Source organism: Brachyistius frenatus, unplaced genomic scaffold (assembly GCF_029030835.1).
Source record: "Brachyistius frenatus isolate BFR_SWC_R1_liver_20210118 unplaced genomic scaffold, ASM2903083v1 Contig_128, whole genome shotgun sequence".
In the NCBI taxonomy this organism is placed as follows: Eukaryota; Metazoa; Chordata; class Actinopteri; family Embiotocidae; genus Brachyistius; species Brachyistius frenatus.
In genome coordinates this window covers 650400-671802 of record NW_027210727.1, presented here as the reverse complement: position 1 = coordinate 671802, position 21403 = coordinate 650400, and the positions used below count along the sequence as shown (strand labels likewise).

Sequence of the window (21403 nt, the reverse complement as noted above, 5' to 3'; positions counted from 1 at the left end):
ACACTCTGAAAAGCTTGTTTCGGTCCAAAATTAGAAACCGTCTCTGCATCTTACTAGCGTCACACTGCTCCTAAACCTTTTAACACATGCATGCTCAAACTCCTTAATGGCACTATCACCTGTCATAATAATGGAAATATAGTAGCACTAACAGGGTTTTCCCTACCATTAAAACACTTAAGTGCAGCACCCAAGTGTTTTTTCACAGCACCTGAGCCACTATGACTTCACTATAAACTTGGTTATGCCAGGAGATTATTATTTTTAAGGTTGATAGTGCATTTCTAAAATAAATATAGTCATAGTCTGAAACCACGTGAAAAGAGTTTTTAGTCAAATAACTGCCCACCACCCCCCACAACTACCACAGCACCTAAATAGTCCAAAAACAGGGAAACCCTGACTTGGTACTTAATAAATTACACTCCACTTGTGATAAAACTATTCAAAACATACATTTAAAAATATATATACTCATTAACATTAGGTCATATATAATATAATTAAAACATATTTTTTAATTAGTACAAATATGTGCATAAGGGGCTTTTACATAATGTATTTCCATATGAATGCACAAGCATTAATTCAGCGGCTACGCTAAAAACATTCTCATTATGTTACCTATTACTGGCACAGGCAGCCATAATCCTTTATACACTGAAGAATGGATACTAAAATAAAATGTAAGCACAAAGTCAAATTGTGACAACAGCAGATCCTCTAATATTTTTTTTGGCTGCATCCACTCACTAATGTTAGAGTGCAAACAGGCCAGGAGTTTTATGGTGGTGTTGCCTCACTCATTTTTGTGCAAAACAACATGAATCAGTCTACTTTCTCATTCGCCTGCCTACTAGACGTAGACTGTCTGCTGCAGAGCAATTGGCCCCCAGTGCATGTGTTTTTGTTGGATTTGCCCTCTTATTTCAAAGAGGACATGCTGGGAAATAGATGTTAGTGATTGGTAGAAATTCTATTTATTTTTTGTTTCAGAACATTACAATAACAAAAATTCAGATAGTGTACTTAAAATAAGCTGTGACTCAACTATAAGTGTAAAGGTGGGAAGATGAAATACACACCTGTCAGTCTACATTATGGAGGCCACACCAAATGTAAACGGCAAATGTGATGCAGCAGGGTTTTACGTACACACCCAAGCTTCAATTACACTGTAAAGCTGTAAAAGTGATACTGTGATGGCTTTGAGTACATTGAGGCCATAGCAAATAACTATAATAATAAAACATCTACCTAGCCAGCGCATAAATCATGTGCGTAAATTTAAATGAAATCCTGCCGGCAACACTGTTACCTATAAACACTTCTTAATTAACTATATTATGCTCTACATTTGTATGAAACTCATACATTGTAAAAGGCACTTTCATCCACTCCTACTGTGACAGTGTTACAAAGCATAAATAAATGACTGATTTTGACTGTGGAATTAATGCTTTGCCTCCTGCTAACAGTCATTGTGGGTTTCTTTTAACTGTGACCAGGATCTTTCCGATGCCTTAAAGTGGGTTTATTAACCTGGCCTCAACCTTAAACAGGGTTTCCACATCAGTGCCAGTCAATGCCAACCAGCTACCCGTTTTGGCTTTGACTGTAAGAGGAGTTATTGGTTAATTAAATTTTCACAATCCAGCCCTTCACAAGTTACTTCATTACCTTTGCTCAGTTTTTAAATGGAGAAATTAGCGATGAGCAGGAAAGGAGGAGATTTCTAGTGTGTACGTAACTGTACTTTTCATTCTTTTCCCTGTGCTGGTTGTTGCTGCCTCACTGAAAGTTATCCCACAAAGATTTATTGTATGACCTCATGCAAACTTTGTTCAATAGCTTTTGTGCATAATCCAGTGGATGGATTTTTTTTTCCTCAGGTACACCCGTGTGCAAGGTTTGCTGGAAAACGAAACACTAGTCTGTTTTTCAGTAAATAACTGTCTAGACGAGAGAGCCAAGCGGATGCACAATGGCATGTCTCCACTTCACATCTGAAAAGGATTGATACAAAATAAATTGGACAGGATTGTGAAAGCAAAAACACTCTGGCCTCAATTCTGACTTTTGTGGAGATAATGTCCCATTTTTTCTTTCCATGTTTTTTTTATACGGAGGAATATTCCGATTGCCCTCTTATTTCTCAGCCGAGGTGTTTAGCCCAGGAGATAAGAGAATATTACCTGGCTCTAACCCCACCATTGTTCCACTGGCTTAGCACCTTGTTACTGTCTCTACGTATTTTTTTTTAGAGATAATGCAAGCTTATTGCATTGGAAAATTTGAGGTTATTAAAAGGGGTTACTAAGGAAGAGGTAGTGAGAATGAGAGCGTGAGAGCGTTGTCCCACAGCTTTTAGTCGCTCCGTCTGGCTCTATCGCAACGGATCAGCTTGCTATGTTTGCGCAGAGCAGACCTTGTACGAGAGAGAAAGAAACAAACTGAGGTTTGAGAGAGGGAATAAAATTCATGATGAAAAAGAATGTCGGCGAGCACAAAAGAGAAAGACGCAAAGGAGGAAAGAGTGAGTGTTTTAGCCAGTAAATAAATGGATGGTCACAGCAGTTGAAGTTACAGTAGGGCCAGTGCTCCCACCACAGGCTGCACAGCGTATCGCTTCAAAGCTTTGTAAAGAACCTTTTATTTCCAGCCAGCTCAAAAACTCTCATGGAGTTTTTTTTAACATGCGTGTTGTCATCACATCTCTTTCGACACATTACGTGCGTTCATTCAGTTGTGGTATATGCCGCTTTTGTGCACTCACACTGAGACACACACAGAGAAGGCGGCATTTCAAGGCGTTCCCTCCTCTGTGAGGCAAAGAAGCAGCGTGACAGACCCCAGCGTGCAGAATAAAGACTTATCATCCGCTGTCATTCTCTCCTTACAGACCAGGGGATTTTGCATGGGGCTTGCTGAACCTGGTTTGAGGTTGTTATTTATTTATTTCATCTGTTATCAAGGGCTTGGGAAGCATAACGCGTATTTGGTGAGGAGGAGTACAATGCACTACAAGCCCCTCAGTGATGGATTTCAGTACTCAGATCCTGTACCACTTTGATTTATGATATAATATAAGAGTGATACACTGCTCATACTGCACAATAGCACCGTACTCCATTCTGATGTAATTCCAGCTCACTGTCGCCTCTTACCCTATCACAGCCTGGTGTGCTTGAAAAGGGGAGAACCCTCAAATGCACTTCAAGGGCAATGTGATTGAATTAACCAGCCATTAGATGTATGAGATGAGCTGTAATTGCAGGCGTATTTATCTATTCAGATGAATGAGTTTTGACCGCAAGGTCATGTTACTGCCTCGCTGCCCCCAGGACAACTCGACTGAGTGTGTACCTGTTTGTGTCTGCCGCTGCCATATTGTTTTAATGTCTCATTGTTGAGCCCTAGATGCTTCCCGTAACAAATTTTGCTCCTTATGGTGTTTGGCACTGATAGTGTTTTTTATAGACGTGCTCAGCAGCGCTCGTTTCTCTCCCTCTTGTCGCAGCCCTCGTTAATGACTGGGAGAATAGGAATTAGAGGCAACAAATGAGCCGCAGTGTGTTCCCGTCAGTCAGGTGCAGAGGGAGCAGATGCTTTGAGCATTTACACCTTCATGTCAACATGTTCTCCCCTTAATACACTTGGTGCCTCATTCTTTATGACCCTCACTCTTTTTCCTTCTCAGAATGCATTTTGTCTGTATCTCGATTACGACTTACACGCACATAAAAAAAGTAATTTCAACCTGACTTATACCCTCTATCTTTCCATTTCATGCAGGCCTGCCCCCGTTGTTCCCTCTGAGAGAAAGAGGAAGTGATGTCACGCCACCACCACCGCTTTGAGCGGGACTACAGGGGACCCTGGGAACGGAGAGACATCCGTCCTTCTGGCCTCCACAATGGAGGAGCCAATCATAGCTGTGCCTCTGCCGTTGTCAATGGCAACAACCGTCCGGGGCTTCTTCCCCTCCCAGTCATCCCCTCCCTCCTCCCAACCCCAGTTACAGTTGCCGTGACAACATCGAGCAGCGACATAGCGGTCAAGCGAGGCATCCCGGCAGCAGGATCGGTGGCTACGGCGTCGGCCAAGGTAAGAGCCTCGTCCAAATGGATGCCGGGACGCCTGCTTCCCTCTGACTCATCCTGAAAACTTCTCCGTCTCTCCTCCTGCTCTGACAAGTTTCTTTCTAGCCTTTTTCTCTCACTGTGTCAACTTTTTGTCATCTGTGATGACTTTCCAACTGGACATAATATCCAACTTTTGCCATGCTTTTTTTTTTTTTTTAAGCTTTTCAGCTTTCTTCTCTCGGTCCTCCAGTTCTCCCTCCTACTGTCTCCAAACATTTCTGCACTAGTGTGCCTGTCTTCATGGTTCAACTGTCTCAGCTCTTCAGGCTCCTTCCACTCTCTCTCTCTCTCTCTGTCTCCTCCTCTCTCTCTACCTTCATCCTCTACTACAGTGTTGCTGCTCTCCCTGCACTTTCTCTGCCCAATGTCCCATTCTTGCCAAACCATTTTCCTTCCATCTTCATTTTCTCCCTGTGCCAAATGGCAGGCTTATCCTGCCTTTGCCTCCTCGGTAATTTTCTTCTTTCATTATGTAAATGACCTCTGACAGTGGCTCAGATGAGTGCTGCTGTCAGAACTGATGGTTAGAGGTAGGGTTTTTTTAAACAAGCAAATAAACAAAATGGACTAGATCATTAGATAAGCCCTCAATCGATGGCATACATTAAAAGAATATATATCTCCCATAGCTGCACTATCAGTGAACATAATATTTAATCCAAAATGTGTCATTAAGCTGTTTTAATAAGGCCTCTAGTGACTTAGATCGTATACATTCCTCATTTGATTGTGTGTTGTATTTGTGTTTGCGAAAACACTGCAGCTTGGAAATGTCTGAGTGGTATAGTCAGAATCCGTACAGTTTGTGTTCTCCACCCCCTCGTCCTGGGATTTGCTAGCGAGCTGGCTGTCAGCAGCGTGTGAAGAGAGGGGCCTTTACCAAAAAGGAGTTAGACATTTCAGCCTCTCCCCTGCCTCTGCTTCCATGGATACCATTCATTGTCTCTCAACACTCCTCCTCACTATCAGATCCTTTGCTTTTAATTTGAACTTCAGCAAATGCTCTGGCACCTTCTCGTGTCTCCTGGTCTTGGTGGGGTTTGCACTGTGAGAGCAGAGGTAAACAATGCTCTGGTTATTTAGCCCATAAGTGCACATCATTAGATTCTCTGCTGAATGCACTGACCACAGACTGTAAATCTGCTCTGGCACCGCGTCGGCCCCTCCTTTTGTGCAGCTGAATAATTACATACATTCAGACAAAGTCTCGCCAACTCCCACTGTGGCCGTTGTCATTATTCAATGGCTGCCACAGCAATTAGGTACTTTGCCTTGCACGTGAGTGCCCACTTGTTTAAAGCCACAGTATATATGAGAGTGTGTGTTTGTGTGTGTGTGTGTGTGTGTGTGTGTGTGTGTGTGTGTGTGTGTGTGTGTGTGTGTGTGTGTGTGTGTGTGTGTGTGTGTGTGTGTGTGTGTGTGTGTGTGTGTGTGTGTGTGTGTGTGTGTGCGCGTGCAGCAGATATACAGAGAACATTCCCAAAATGCCATTCGCTTATCTTTATTCCGGGTTTTTACCTATTTACTTTCTCTCGCCTCTGACAGTCCTGTGATGTAGGCAGTAAAGATCAGCACTGTTTAAAAAGGGAAATACATCGTATTCTCGGTTCTGCTTTAATTATTGCCTGGAAAAGAAACGGCGGCCTCCAGAACTGGCCAACACCGTAGGGGCCTGTCTCTCTGTCTCCTTCCTAGCTGCGTGCTGTCCTCACATGCCCTCTCTCTCTTTCTGTCATCTTCGATCAAAGCTGTTGGTGGTCACAAAGAGTCGGATGGACGGATGCAGCGCTCTCTCCATGGTCCCTGTGTCTCCGCTCTGTCCATGGCTACACTAAAAAGCTGACAGACTCTATTGATTTCCACTGTTTGGAGACTCTCTCTTCATAAACACAGCAGCCCAACTGGAGACAGAGTCCAGCAGCGAGACATCTATAGAGGTGTGTGTGTGTGCGCGCGCGTGTCTGAAAGTGATACCTCTGCACACTCTACTCTGTGTAAAAAAAAAAAAAAAAAAAAAAAGAAGCATTAATGGAGGGATCATCTGAACAGAAACGGTATTGTTTTATTTTACTTTGCTTTTTCTTATACCAGCTCGGTGTGATGTCGCTGTGTATCCGGGTGCATGTGCAGGCACTTGCTTGTAGGTGTGCTTATGTGTGGGTGTGTGTAGGCCAAATCCTGAGAGTTGAGAAGTACCATCTGGCTGCATCATCCATCGTAATGTAAAGCTAACCACACGGAACAGTGAACTGTAGTTATTATACAGCTACACTTAGTTATCACTGCCAGACAATTAATTAATTATTTAATTGATTTAATTTATTTTCATCTTGTAGTCACGGCTGTATAGACACAGCACACGCTATATGCTTTTTATTAATAACAAAACAATTCCTGTCTCCTGCTTGATAAACAGGACATGTGGAAAGTCTAGTTTCATTTTGTATGCTAGTTGTTCTTCCAAATGATCCCTATTGTATTATTTCCGTAGAAAAACTGAATTTATCGGGTACTAATTAAATAAGATTTTTTATTTTTATTTAAGCAAGCCTGGTAGCAGCTAAGCAGACTAATGTTGGGTTAACAAGACAGATCTTCAATGAATAAACCAACATTTCACTACGATCGGATTGTTTTTCTCCATCCAAGTGGTGTGGCGGCTTATGTTAATTATATGCAAGCAGAGACTTGCAGATGTCTGGCTGTATGTAAACACTGGGTTACCTTATGAGCATTATTTACTTTTATTGTTTAGAATTTCACAAAAAAAAAAATCTACCGGACATGCTTTTTATCTGTATCAGTTCTTGGGCTCAGCTTGTGTATGAATATTATTTAGAAAATAAGTGTTATCCGAACAAATTTTTTTCATGCGGCTGACTGAGCGATAAAGAGAGAACTGTGTGAGCTGACTAGCAGCTACAGCGTAGCATTAGCCTTGAAAGCTTGGCAGACACTATGCGTTTTTTTATGCATCTTGTTCACTCGGCACATTTTAATCGGCGGTCCTGCACAGACCCAATGTACTGTGCTCACAGAACAGAAACTGACTGAATGTTCAGTAATGCCTGTACAAACAAGACGAGTGTGTGTCCATAGTGTAGACACAAAGAGAGGAAGGTGGCGTTATTTGGTGCCATTTCTAAGCTGAAATTGCCCTACTAGGTTTAATAGTTATTTTAACTTAATCATGAATTTGCATCACTTGTGTTAATGAAGCTTTTTCTACTTTATTTTATACTTGAGCATAGAAATCGTCTCAGTTTTCAACCCCTGAATCACAGTGCTAGATTCAAACGCTGATCCACAAAAGGATTGTGCTTTTAAAAAATATATTGACTTCTGGGGGACGATTCGGTGAAAAATCCATGTTTTTAAATCTATGGTTAAACGTTTGCACTTTAATGTTGCAGCCTGTTATTGAGTGTTAGTGAGGATTTTTATGGGGTTTATGTTTGGGCTGGAGCCGGAATTTTCTATCCACTAACACATTCCTCAGAAAGTATCTTCCCACGGATTGCCCACTGAAACATGTGGATTTTCCTGCATAGACTAATCCCTTAATGTGAAAGTTTTAATCCATTCTCCCCTGATATTTAATAGTCGCAGTGCAGGATTTTTCTTCACCAGTCCTCATTTAGCACAAATCCAGGAGCTCTCGTTGATATTAAAAGAGCTGACCGATTTATTGAGCTAAGAGTGCCACAAACTAATAATTATCTTTTTGTTTATACTGTAGGCTTATGTTGAGTCTTTACATCTCTGGCATTTGCTCTGTTTACATCTCATTCATTCCTCTGTTGAGATGTTTGTTTGTAGAATTTGGTGTCAGCCACAAACCATGATTGCTATTTGTTTAGCCTGTAGCCATCTCATTAGTTTACTGTTGTTGGAAATAAACTTGTAGTCAGTTTGTTTTCTTGTATTCGGGCCTGTTTTCTGGTCAGATAGCTGAAGTACTGTGGTGTAACAAGAGGACTCTCGATGAAGTTAATATGATCAATTGTTGTTGTTTTGAAGTATATTCTTAAAAGAGCTGAAAAACAAAATTATATTTTAAACTGTTAGCAATTTAGGAAATTATGCATTTTTGCAGTGCTGATCATCAGAAAATACTATTTTTCTCATTTGGAAGTCATTTGAAATCACTTCCATCATCCTTGTTTCTAATACTGTCTCAAAACATTAATAAACAGCGGTTTTGTATCCATGGAAGCCATTTGGAACTATAATATTAACATGTTGTCATCTAATATTTTGGCGTCACATTGATTATTAGTCATTCATTGTACAAAGACGCATATACCCACACGGCTTGCATGAAAACAAAGTAGCACATAAGCCAACAGCTTGGTCAACAATGATGATGGATCAAGTTGATTTCAACTTTTAGTTCTATTTATTAAAAGCTACTTTCAATGCAGTGTTGCCTCGGCTTCGGTTATGATACCTGCCGGCATTTTGATTCTCGGCTGATAAGGATTCAGTGTAATATGCGCTGCTGTCAGTCCATTAAAGCACTTTCACCCCCAGAAAGGCCAAATGAAGATTTCTGTTCTGCAGAGCACGTCTCCACATAAACCGCCATACATCCATTTCTTTAGTCGTACAGTCTCTTTATGAAAGGATCATCCCACACAGATCTCGCCACCTGGCAGAAGTGCTTTTATAATCGCTGCTGCTTTTCAAAGTGTATTAGTATGCTTGTTGAATGCACTGGATACTCTCTGGAAAGGTCTGTCCTGAACATTGATTTGAAGATATTTGCAAAAAGTTATCCTTTTAGCTCACATGAGCATCATTAACAAAAAACTACAGTCTCCAAGAATTGACAGCAACAATCAACAGAGCTTGTCTTAAGACAAAATGGCACATTGTGTCTTGTTGGTCATTGATTTCAGCCAGGTCAGATAGCCAGTGGATTGAAACAGGACCACATACTGAGGCCAACACAACATTGAACAGCAGGTGTCGTGGCCTCACTCTGACACAATCAGAAAAAGAGAGAAAACTCACAAGAAACATGCCTCTTCCGAGGGACTTTTTTTTTTGCAAGCAGTGAGACATTTGTGTCATTTTCCTAACATGTGAGTGAACAAATTGCAATGATACCCATCCTGATCAGCATTGGGAGATTTAGAATTTGTAAAGGAGTAACAGCATGTGACCTGGCAGTATGATATATATAACGACTGTCCATCACCTTTGTTGTGCATTACCAGTGATTTAGTATTAATTCTTTTTTTCCTAAATGTAATTAATATCTGCATGAAGAAAAACTCTCTATGTGCATGTAAGTCTTGTGTCAGGGAGCCTTGTAATGAATAGGCTGGGAGATTCTGAAATTATAGAAGCTCTACTGAGGTTGAGGCTAAAAGGGGAAAAAAGTCTTTTGAAAAATGTGATAACCTTGTGACAAGTTTCCGTGAAATGTATTGAATATGAAATGATTAAAGTTTAAGAAGGCGCACGCTGGGGAAGCTGCCTGAGAGAGACAGAACAGAGACAGGAGGAGGAAGGGAAGGAGCCGTGGTGGCAGGTGAGAGTCGCTTTTGAATTAGCTCGAGATAGGAGAGCGAACTGCAATTGTTATATCAAATCCTGTAGTGGAACTCTTGTTACCCAGATAAGATGAATCTTTACATTTCCAAAGCAGACAGACTCACCATGGGGTCTTAAAGAAAACTTTGCTCCCTTATGAGAAAAGCCAAGAACACTAAACATCGCAGCAAGACAAATGATTGCTTCACAGCTTGAAATCCTGCCTTTACGCTGATTAGCATAAACTGACAGTGCATATAATTTTGAATTTTAATGGTTTATCCGAGTTGGTCAACAGTAAAAAAAAAAATTGTGTCATGACAAGTCATGACAGTGACTTGAATTAAAATTCTGAAAATTCTCCTTAAATACTAAATAGCAGAGGCTTTTCTGAGGCACCTTTATCTTTCCTCTAAGGTGCAGCAAGGTAAACAATCTTCACACTCTGCTCTCTAGATTTGATTTATTAGCTTCTACTCTGTGTTGTCATCCTCTCACTGACTTCCTGTGTGCCATTTCCATCACCAGTGAAAATGTCACAAAATCCAGTTCTTAAAAGACGATTGCTCAGGCTGATTGATGGCAACTACTTTATTTCAGCACTGTAGCTTTCAATCATTATCCATATGGCATCATGTAAAACTAAAAGGCTTTTTTTCATAGGTGAGTCAAGAGTCCCTTAATCTGACTTTCAATGTTTGAACAGTTATGCAATTTTAAATATGTAGAGTCAGGGGTCTGTTGCCCATTCTTTTTTGTAAGTGGTTAAGTGGTGCATGTGTCAGAGGATATTTTAGTGCTAAAAGTCAGCCTGTTTGACACAGCTGAGACAAACCTGTCAGCTCTGTCTGCTTTGTCCATCCGCTCCAAGTGTCAGTTTGGATAAAGACAGCCCTCAGCGGGTATGCAGAGAGCCGCCCTCCAGTATTAGACATGGCACTATTAAAAAAAAATGCTACTTCCTTTTTGCGTCTTCTGATTGGATTTTTCGTTACTGGGAAAACAGGGGTTTTAAATCCTGGAACATACAGTATGGCTACTGTTTCCAAGGGACACACTCATAGCTGGTTAGATGTGTTCACCTGATTTTATTTGGTCTGACAGTTTATTAACTAAGAGCGTTAGATTTCCTACTTTTAAGTCTTTTACTTTCCATTAATCGTGCGTTAATTATTTATCGTCTTTTTCTTCCCTTAAACACAAACATCATTACAGTGTTTGTGGACAAACAAATCTGCTGGTAGGCATCTACAACAGAGTAATTTAAGAAAACAGTGGACCTCGGGGAGCGCAGCAAGGGTTAGGCACTGATTTTCCTTCAGATAATATATGGAAACTTTTGAGAGTTAACGAGTAGCAGTGATTGTGTGTTTACTATGAGCGACCGCACTAGGGTCTGGATGTCTCGGCACCATGTGGGGAGAATTAAAGCTTTCCACTTTGAATCAGACCAGGCTGCACTGCAGTGATTGCTAATCATGGACAGTGATACAGAGCCAGACAGATAAAGAGACAGACACTTCTGTCACGAAGACATGCATACTGTCACACTGTCACAGAAAAGGCATGTTGTTTTTTTGTTTTTTTTTTTTTTTTTAAAAAGGGCAAACTTCCTTTATTTGGTATCTAAAATCGGGTGCATGGAAAATTGTAGTCGTTAATCTGATAACAGATTTATCAGAAATCTCACACCCTCATTACACAGTTGGGATATTGTCATCTTCTACTGTCAAAATAAAATATTGATAGCAGTCTTTTCGATGTAAGAAAAAAAAATCCACATAAAAATGAATCGGTTGGCAGATGTGGGCGGAAAATTAAACAACAGGTCAGAGAAAAGGTGAAGACAAGTGTTATCTTTGTCTGTCTTGTCAGTCTTGCCGTGACAGGATGTTCCTACATGTTTCCTCCAATCCCCATCGTCTCTCGGGCCCTCTTGCTTCTGTCTTCCCGTCTGTACAGGTAGGATCCCAGCTGACCTTCTGTACCAACAATGGAGTGCCGCTTCTTGTCTTCCCCGATCTTAATTGTGCAACCTGGCCAAGTCTTCCCTCTCTCTGCCTCTGCTTTCAATCCACATGCTTTTAATTCTTTTGGAGATAAATAAAATAGAGAACGGTTATTGTTCGGAAAACCATGGATGACCCAAAATAGGAGACCTTTCTGGGTATTGGCTTTGCGGTGGGTCTGTGCTGTTACAACGGGCTTTACAAAATGCCTGAACAAGTGGCTTTGGCAGGAAAGGGGAACATTGTCCAATAGGGGCTTGCTCGTCTCCTTTTTTCTGCTGTGTTTTTTTGTGTGTGGGTGGGAATGGAAAGCAGCCTTCTCAACACACCGGCTGTCTTATGAGTCTGGCTCCAAACTGGCGGCCTGATGGCTCAATCTAATAAGCAGTCATCGGATATCGGATTCAAATCTCTCTCTGCTTTGTGAAAGATGAGATGCAAGTCCCCTCTCTATTTATGTCACAATGACTATGCAATATGAGGGTGTTATATTGAAAGGGCTGAAGAGTATGTTGTTATCCAATACTGTACATGTGCTCCCCCCACCAGTACACAGAGATCATTGTCCCTCTGGTGTTTGACTGAGCAGGAGCTGGCGGTGGACGTCGTTACACAAACAGAGGTGTGTTTACAAAGAGTAGATTCATCTCTGCCTTTTCATTTCTGTATGTTTTCTGTCCTTGCCGTTGCTGTGTCTCCTCTGCTTGGAGAAGTGTTGTCGAAATTAGTCGCTCTTGTGCGGTAGCTCATTTTGATGAAAGTAACAAAGTCATAGAAACACCTTCCACTTTATCACCCTTGCTTTTTATCTCCCTCCATCACACCTCCATTACTGTTTCTGTCTCATGCTTCAGAACCATCTCTCTCCTCACCCACATCTGCCACCCCTCCAGCCACTTCAAACAACTTCTTGTCTTTGGTGAGGCATAGATCCTCATTCCTACGTTAGTTTTGCCTCCCTCTGAGCGTGCTTGTGTGAAATTGGATTGCTGATCCGTTGGTGCTGAGTGGCAGAGATGTAATATGGGATAGTGGCAACCGCATGCTCTGATGCCGGAGACAGCTGTTACGGGACACCGAGGGATCACGGATGACGCTCGCCTTTGAGTCCCAATCTCTTCAGGACTGCAAATGCTCTTGGCAAATCTCATGACAACATAAAGGAGAACACCTCCGAACAACAAACAGAAACACACAAGGCCATAGCGTGTCAGACACGTCGCACTGCCCGGCATGTGGAAGGCTGTCAGATTTGCTCGATTCACTCAAGTGTCAAGAGGTCATCGTTGATCCCTGGACAATTTGAAGTGGCTGTCATCTTAGATTTTCCATTATCATTTGTCATCGCTGCCAGCACTGCATGCCACTCCTCCTCTTTTTCGTCATAGGGCGAGAGGTCTGAGTCAAAGGGGAAAGTTGTACTTCACACAAATTTATCTTTTGATTATTACTCAGTGTTGGCCTGAAAGGTGGGTGTCGAAGGTTTGTACTTTTATCAGCTCGAGGGGGCAGGTTTCCGAAGCAAAAATAGCGTGTAGAAACTTGTCAAACTGCTCCTGCAGCAAGGTCTCTGTCGTCTAGCCATCAATGTACTCATTTGTTTGTCCTGCCCTCATTATTTTGTTGCTAAAAACACAGTTTTCACTCTCCTCAATACTCAGAAACTGCACCTACAATAACTTCTTTAGACATACCTTAACTAAAGCCACTTGGTTGTAATTGAAGAGACTATATGCTTCTACATTCCTAAAACGGAGTTTAATCTTAAATATAGACCTGTCTCAATATAATTCAGAGGTTTATATGAGGAATAGTTATTTATAGAGAAGTGCAATGTAGATGGTGATATCACTCTGCACTTATGTTTGGCAACATGTTGACACATACCCTTCAAATTTGTCGATACAAGATGTTTACTGCATATTTTAGAGGCTACTTTTTACAAAGCAGTAGAAAGAAAATTCAGCAAACCTAACCCTCTGCTCTTCAGTTCAAAGCTGCCATTGATTCATCTATGTAATTGAGCAATTCATCAAATGAGTGGATCAGCTCGCTAGCCCTTCAAAGACCCACACTTAGTCCCCACATTTCCCTTCAAGTGTTAAATGAACCCCCCGCTGAGCCTAGCTGATTGTATGTCATTTGGGTTTTTTGTCTGGTGCGGGTGAGGAAAACCTCATCTGCCAGCATCTTTCCTCTTCTTCCACGGCTTCTCCCTTTGTATCTCCTGTCCCACAATCGCAGAATAAAGAGAGGTGGCATTTAAAACGGTCCGCATGTGGAGGGGCTGACATTCAAAGTGCTGCCACCTTAAGGTTAACTCCATACGAAAGGTGATGCTGAATGCGGGCTTTTAAAGCTTCAGTCATGTCGTGTGGAATATCAGATATTAGTGAGGAGGCAGATGGAGTAGCGTTTAAGATGCACAGGTAAACAATACACCTCTCTCCAGCATGTCTGACACCTCTATCCGATTTGTCTCGCACCTGTGGTATTTAGATCTGCGGGAGCTCTCAACATCAGTTACATGCAGCTAAAGACAATGAGGTTTTATTGTGTTGCTGTTGTGAGCTAAATTAATGTGATGACAAAAGTAGCACTTGTGGACAATTTCCCTCTGATGCTGCCTGCAGCAAAAACTTAAATTCTGGTTAAACATTTAGCTTTTTCAATTCTATTCGAAAAAGGTGGACTAAAAGTGATTGCACTTTCTTTGACTGTAAATAGATGTTGACAGCTATTGCTTTGAAAATTCTTTTCTTGACTTGGTAAGGTTTTCAGTCGGGTGCACAAAAGAGACAATAACTAAGGCTTAAGAGAGGCTTCTTGAAAATGCTGTGAAACAAAATCACTCACCAATTGACTGTGCTCTTCTCACCCTCTGAGCTGATATCAGGGAAGGATCTTAGGCACATTTTGTTTATCTTTAATGTTTCAATTGAAGAACACAGTAAATGGAACAGGAGAATAAAATGTGCTTTTTTTTTTTTTACTCTGTATGGCTCGCTGGTCCACCACTTGGATTCAGACTAAAAAATCTCCACAGCTATTGGCTGGATTACTCTGATTTTTTTAAAATAAATTTATGACCCCTCACCCCCGAAATGATTCGTATAGGCCTGTTGATACTTTTACTTTTTCTGCAATGGAACTGTGAGGTTGACATTTTTTATTTTTAGTGCAACATCTCGACAAATACTGTGTGGATTTTAATGAAGTTTGATTAAGATGATGTGTCCAAATGACTGTGATAATTCATAGTCAACTTTCATGTCTGAAAGTTCTCTGTCCAATACTTTTTGTTCATGACCAAATACCATTAAATTCATTAAAATGTCGATCTGCCTGGCCAGGTATTAAACTTATGGAAATAAATGCAGTAATGACAATTTTTTTTTATTTTTTTGGTACCGACAATTGCCCAAAACAAAATGATTAAGAAATTTCTACCCTCACGTTACAATACATACATAGCACAAACACCCCAGACTGGTATGACATGAAAAATTACAGACCAGAAATAATTTTAAATATTATTTTTGTTGTTGTTGTGATTATTGGAATTAACAATATTTCTGTTTAGATTAAAATGTATTTTTCTGAAAATAAATGATTTGTAATAATGCATTTATCTTTATACATATAATTTTCTATATATGCAAATCAAATGTTTCTTGGAAAATTCATAGAATTCAAAAGATTCAAAGAATATGAAGTAGGATAGTTCATAATGTACAGTAGGTGCTGATCTGCTGCAGCTGGAATGTTTATAACAGTCCAAGTTGTATCTCTCCCCACTGTTTCAAAAAGAAGGCACATGCGTAACTGTATCTGACCAGCCTTCATGCTGTATCAATTAGAAGCCAGGCATATATTGTATATTTGATCTTTTTCCTTGATTAGGACGTCCAGTTAATCTGGACCAGTCCCTTGTACTGTTAATGAACCAGTCTTGGGTCTGTGCATTCGTTATTGTCAATGGCAAACAAGCGTCACTGCACCACTGCTGATTGATTTAGCTTGGGGCAATAAAATAATCACCCTTTTTGCATCAGATTGGAGAATGCTGATTGGCTGAATTTACATGGCTTTGTGCATATCTTCAGTCAGCACTTGGCTGCACTGCTGCATTGACAGGGCAATGTTTCTGTCAACCCACGGAGGAGCTGTTGAGGGACGCCATAGCAGCATTTCCCAGCCCCAACAAATAATGATTTATATTTCAGATATTATGCATGCTATTAAGTATGGTGCTTATTTTAAACTGAAAAAGTATCTTTCAGAAAAGCTTATTTAAAAAAAACAAAAAACCTGCGTAGGACTTTTTAATTATTTTGTTTACTTTAACCCAAAGCAAATTCTAAAGGTCACATTTTGCTTGAAGTCTTCTCTTCTTTTTTTTTTTTTTTTTAATCTACCAAGGCGCTCATAATGGCAGATGCTTTTCTTGGACTCCAGACAACTTTTCATCCACTTCTCATTGTTCTTCCATTTCTCTGTGTCCATTATTTGATTGGCGGCTGCCTAGTATTGTGGTCCAGTTGCTGTGGGCCTTCCCTGTGCACTGTGCTCAGGGGATCTAAAGCCAGCCATTTTAATAATACACACATAAATAATAGATATATTTTAAATGCAAATTCTAATAGGGACTCAATCATGCAGCGTATGCGGTTTGACCTTAACTCTGGCTTACAAATTACTGGGAGCTCAGTGTTTCTCATTAGGTGCTCCACGCATCATCACACTGCCAAGTTGCCCTCTATGCTATAACCACAACCACTGTACTGTATACACCCTCAAAATGTTTTGCTCTCCTCTTTGCAGTTAAGGTGAGTTTACAGGGACTTTTTTTTTTTTTTTTTAGCATCCTTGCTATCCAGTGTTAAACATGTAGAGTTGCAATGCCTTCACACTCATTAATAGTTGATGTAATCCAAAATGTACCAACAACAACTGCTTAATGTTTCTGACAATATAATTCAAAGGAATAATTACATCCTTGCTGTTGTTGTTGTTGCTCTGTTTCATAAAGATGCAATTTTTTCCACCAAATCCCACAAAACTCACGGAACAGTTCGTAATAAAGTACAATACTTTTTCTACAAGTAAAGGCAAGTTAAGACCCAGTAAAAGTAGGGAAGTATATATATATATATTTTATTTTTATTTTTTAAATTCTTAAACAAACAAATAATACGACTTGAACAGTCCTGTTTCTGAAGATTGCTCTTCATGACTTGGCTGTGTGTTTATGCTGTTTATGCTGTTGTTGTCATGCAGATGTCTGCAGCCTGTCCCGTCACCAGCTAGATAAAGTTTAGAGTATACTGGCCTCAAATATTTACAGGTCACCCGGTGATGTCTGGGCTATTTTTTTTACGTGTAGACTCGTGCAGTTCATGCAGAAAGTTCAAGCCCAGGACCTTCCTACTGTGAGGAAGCTGTGGAAACCACAAAGCCTATTCACGTCATGAGAAGTCAGGGAATTTGATAATTCTTTGGAAAAGTCATGGACTATCCGGGGGATTTGTAAGTAGCATCTTTAAATTTGAGTTGCCATTTAACAAAATGTCATGTTTTTTTATCACATTATTTCACATGTTTTTTGCGAGTAGTTTTATCCCCTAACAACTGACAGTCACTTTTATAAAGGTCCTTTTTCTTGTACCTGTGAACAAAGACAAAGATTCCAGGAAAATGCAAATTTTAAGTGCTTTGGCTTCAAAATGATGACTTCAAAGAATGGTTGTTAAGAGTAGGTGACAAAAAAGCTAATTATAATGTTTGGCCTGTTTTTCCATTAATTATAGGCCAAGGAAATTCAGATTTTTAGTCAGTGACAAAAAGTCAGGGAATTTGACATTTGAATTTAAGTGGAAACCCTGAACTTTGATGTACTTGAAGAGAATACGTGTGGACTGTATGTAATTGTGGGAATAGTTTATTTAAAAAAGGATACAGCAAATATATTTGAATTACTGTAGTTGTTGTGCTTACTGTTTACACAAATTATGTTCTGAATTAGGTCATGATTTCTTGATTGGAGTTAAGATCACACCAAACAAACTTGATTGCCTCAGCATCAATTCTCCAGTGTTATTTTTCATCATTTTTGGGTATTCCTACTCCTTGCTGCTATTATCAACAGCTAGCCATCATAGTTATCCACAACTTCAAGTCTCTCCAAATTCCCGTCACACCTTTGGAAAATCTGCCACAAAATGCACCAAAACATAGATCATCATCTGAGAAACAACAAAGGCCACACAGTTTGCATTCCCGCGTAATTCTGCTCTAATAAAAGCAGCCAACTTTATTGCAACCATAATCAGATTAGATACTTCTGGGAAATAACAGTTGATAATGTTTGAAGAGGAGGATAATATCCCTATTCAAATTAGTCTGCCAATTGGAATGGAATAAATTGTCTGTTCAACATAATATTTTACAGAGTCTGGAGACAAAGCAATCCAAAAAGTAATTGAAAGCAATTAGATTATGATTACAAAATTTGATTAATCTGGTGGATTACACTACAGGTTGTCAATTTTATATTGGTAGTCTGTTACAAATCACTAATAGGTAACAGAGTACATTTTTCTAGTAAATCTTTATTTGCTTTGTAGTGCAGCTCACAGAATAGTGAACGTTCTGGGGAGATAATGGAGCTCACTACAATATTAAATTCTGTTCTCTGGAGTGAAAGACACACACTTAATGTTATAATTGATTTCATTTTACTCTTCTCTCCTCAATTTTGTTCATAAACTTGTTTAGTAGTGACATCAGCCCTAGAGCTATTTTCAGCAAACTAGAGGAGTTTCACCAACTAAGAAATTCCTTATAATCAATCATTGTCTGTCTAACGGCTTTATTAAACGCAGTAATTACTTTATAATTGCTTGGTGCTGAAGTGCAGCACTTCTTTATATATGCCTTACACAGGTGTGCAGGCAGCGCTGTGCGTCCTGACTCTCATCATCACAGCATCAGTGTAGGAGTACAGGACACTGTGTTGCTTCAGATGCACTGATCTCTGTCAGCGTTGCGCCGTTGTCTAAGTGCCAGTGGGTTTGGCGGTCTTGTTCAGCGTTGTTCTCTGCCAGCCATGCCAGGAGGCACTGTCATTGCCTGTCATTTAGAGGGGAGAGTGTGTGCGTGCGTATGCGCGTGTGTGTGTGTGTGTGTGTGTGTGTGTGCCGGGATTCGACACAAATGAAATGTTAGGTAGGATTGTTGCATTGCTGCCTGCCCTCCCTCCCTTCCATTATGACATCCCCTGTTTATTTCATCCATCACTGGTGCCTATTACTGTGAGCTGCAGCCAAAATGTCAGCCCACTTTGAGTCATACTTCCAGTTTGCAACAGAAAGATGTCTTTGTCCCACGACGCAGCCCTCCTTCTATGTTGTGTTTTGGTTTTTTGTTGGGTTTTTTTCCCCCCTGGAAACTCTCCAGCTGTTGTCTCAATTAAGACGCCGATTTTCGAGGGAACGTTTGCGCAGTCCCGCCACAGCTCGAGTTGTCTCCTGATGACGCGCAGAATGTCAGAATAGCGCGCGACAAGAACACTCTCAAGGTCAGATTGAAATTGGAACCATTTCATCATGAGTCATTATGGGAAGTGCTGTGCATGTGAGGGAGCAATAAATATTGTTAAACAGGAGCCAAGCACAGTCAGTATAATATACAGTATACAGTATACAGTGCTGACATCGTGTTATTTTTAGAGCCACGATTTATTGTGGACTTAAATGTTAACTATTGCATATCTATGGCCTTTATCTTCTCCTATTTATTGTTAATTCATAAATTTGTACACAAACATGATATTATTATCGCTTAGCCTTACATTTTATTTCAGTAAATGAAATCATACATGTTGAATTGAAAAATGTAGCTCCTGGTAGTATTAATCTGTGACCTGTGGAAAATGCATATGATTAGCCAGCAGAAGACTTTTCCATTATAATGCCAGTAACTTGGAAATTAAGGAAATACAGAGTCCATTCTGCTTTTCACGTGTTCTTTGTTAACGCAAAACATCCGCAAACTATGGCATGTCAGGCTTGAGTTTGGCCCTACGATTTGACTAAAATGGATGTTAACATCTCTGCTCGAAAGGACACAGGGTTTGACACAGTCAAGGACTCGTATTGTTCGCTCACTGGGCAACATCTTAACTGTATCTCAACAAGAAAGCTTTGTCAGACGACACCTGAACAGAGAATATGGGCTGACTTTTACGAAGGGTGAAAGGAGCTCAGCGCATATCGTGTTTTGTGGGCGGCTGTTTGTCGACTTGCAGTCAGCCATGAAAAGTCTTTGCAGCACTTCCTAATTCTTTCTTGAAGGGCAGTCAAGGCTGCATCGCATTAAATCACCGAAAGTCCCACAATCCAGCTGAAAATCAACTGAATTATAATCTGGCGCTTTGTGAACTCACAATGGAGGTTATTGAAAATGAGGGTGATCGTCCTGTTACTAAAAAAAAATGTCTGCCAACTTGGAAATGACACATTTTATGCGATGCATTGTGCATCCCTGTGTGTGTGTGTGTGTGTGTGTGTGTGTGTGTGTGTGTGTGTGTGTGTGTGTGTGTGTGTGTGTGTGTGTGTGTGTGTGTGTGTGTGTGTGTGTGTGTGTGTGTGTGTGTGTGTGTGTGTTTCATCTCAGGCGAATGAAAACAGGGTGATGAACATGTGGGTGTGTCGGCGTTCCTCAGCAGAATGATTACCTTGACGAGGTTAAATATGAATAAGTGCAGTTGAATAAACCGTCTGCGATTCATTTAATGACAGCTGCTGATTTGAACTGTGATGCCTGCACAATACGCCTGATGCAAATAGAAAAGCAGAACGTCTAGGATCAGCAAGGTCGTTGCCGCTTTGTGAATTTCTTTCCCTAAAAGATTGCAGGATTCTTACACCAGATTATTTGATAACGCTTGAGTATAGGAGTAAATCATGATTCTCAATATGCACACACACACACACACGCAAAAGAAATAGAAATACTGTGGGTTGAATGGTGAATGTCTTGAACCATATCAGATTTCTAATGCAGCAGATTTTCCCTGACAAATGGCATTTAACTCCCACAAATCCTTGTGCCAGCCATCGTCAAGGGCACCTATCGAAGCCACATTTTGATTCACATAACGTGAGTGGGCATATTTAAGAAATGACAGTGGACTTTAAAATGAAAGTAACCAAGGGCTGGAGTTGCTTAAGTGTCACTGCTACAGTAATCCAAAAACATGCACCTCAGGTCAGGTTACCTGGCGCCGCGCTAGTGGCAGCCTGCTGCACAGTAACAAAAAGTAAAATTTCCTCAGGTATAATAGTCCAATATAAGAATTTTGTAGGCCGACTTCATGTATTTACATTTTATGCAGCTTACTCCATTCACTCCACATTTCAGAGTTTACCAGTTACCTTCCAGATGAAGATTAAAAAAAAAAAAAAGATAAAATATAATGCATTGTTTTACAGTAAATTAAGCCAATCAACAGTCAGTTGTAATAATCAAGTAATATATTAATTACACGCTGTCAGATGCTGTTTTGATTTCATAAGGAACCGTTTTACTTTAAGTACACTGTTTCCTTTTCTTTTTTTCCCCACACTTTTTGGTTTCAGCAGAAACAAGTTGTGAGCACAGTATTGACATATCCTCACCATTTTAGGCTAATATGGGGAAGCTGTT

General features: G+C 40.3%; 1 protein-coding gene across 1 annotated transcript in view; it reads left to right on the top strand.

The window, feature by feature from the left end:
- The window catches only part of LOC138630082 (kelch-like protein 29), a 207447-nt gene that overhangs the window by 67227 nt on the left and 118817 nt on the right, over nucleotides 1–21403 (top strand). The window contains exon 3 of the mRNA XM_069714193.1: nucleotides 3796–4107. Within this exon, the coding sequence (XP_069570294.1) occupies nucleotides 3835–4107 (273 nt within the window). The 5' untranslated portion in view covers nucleotides 3796–3834. The remainder of the gene's footprint in view (nucleotides 1–3795; nucleotides 4108–21403) is intronic.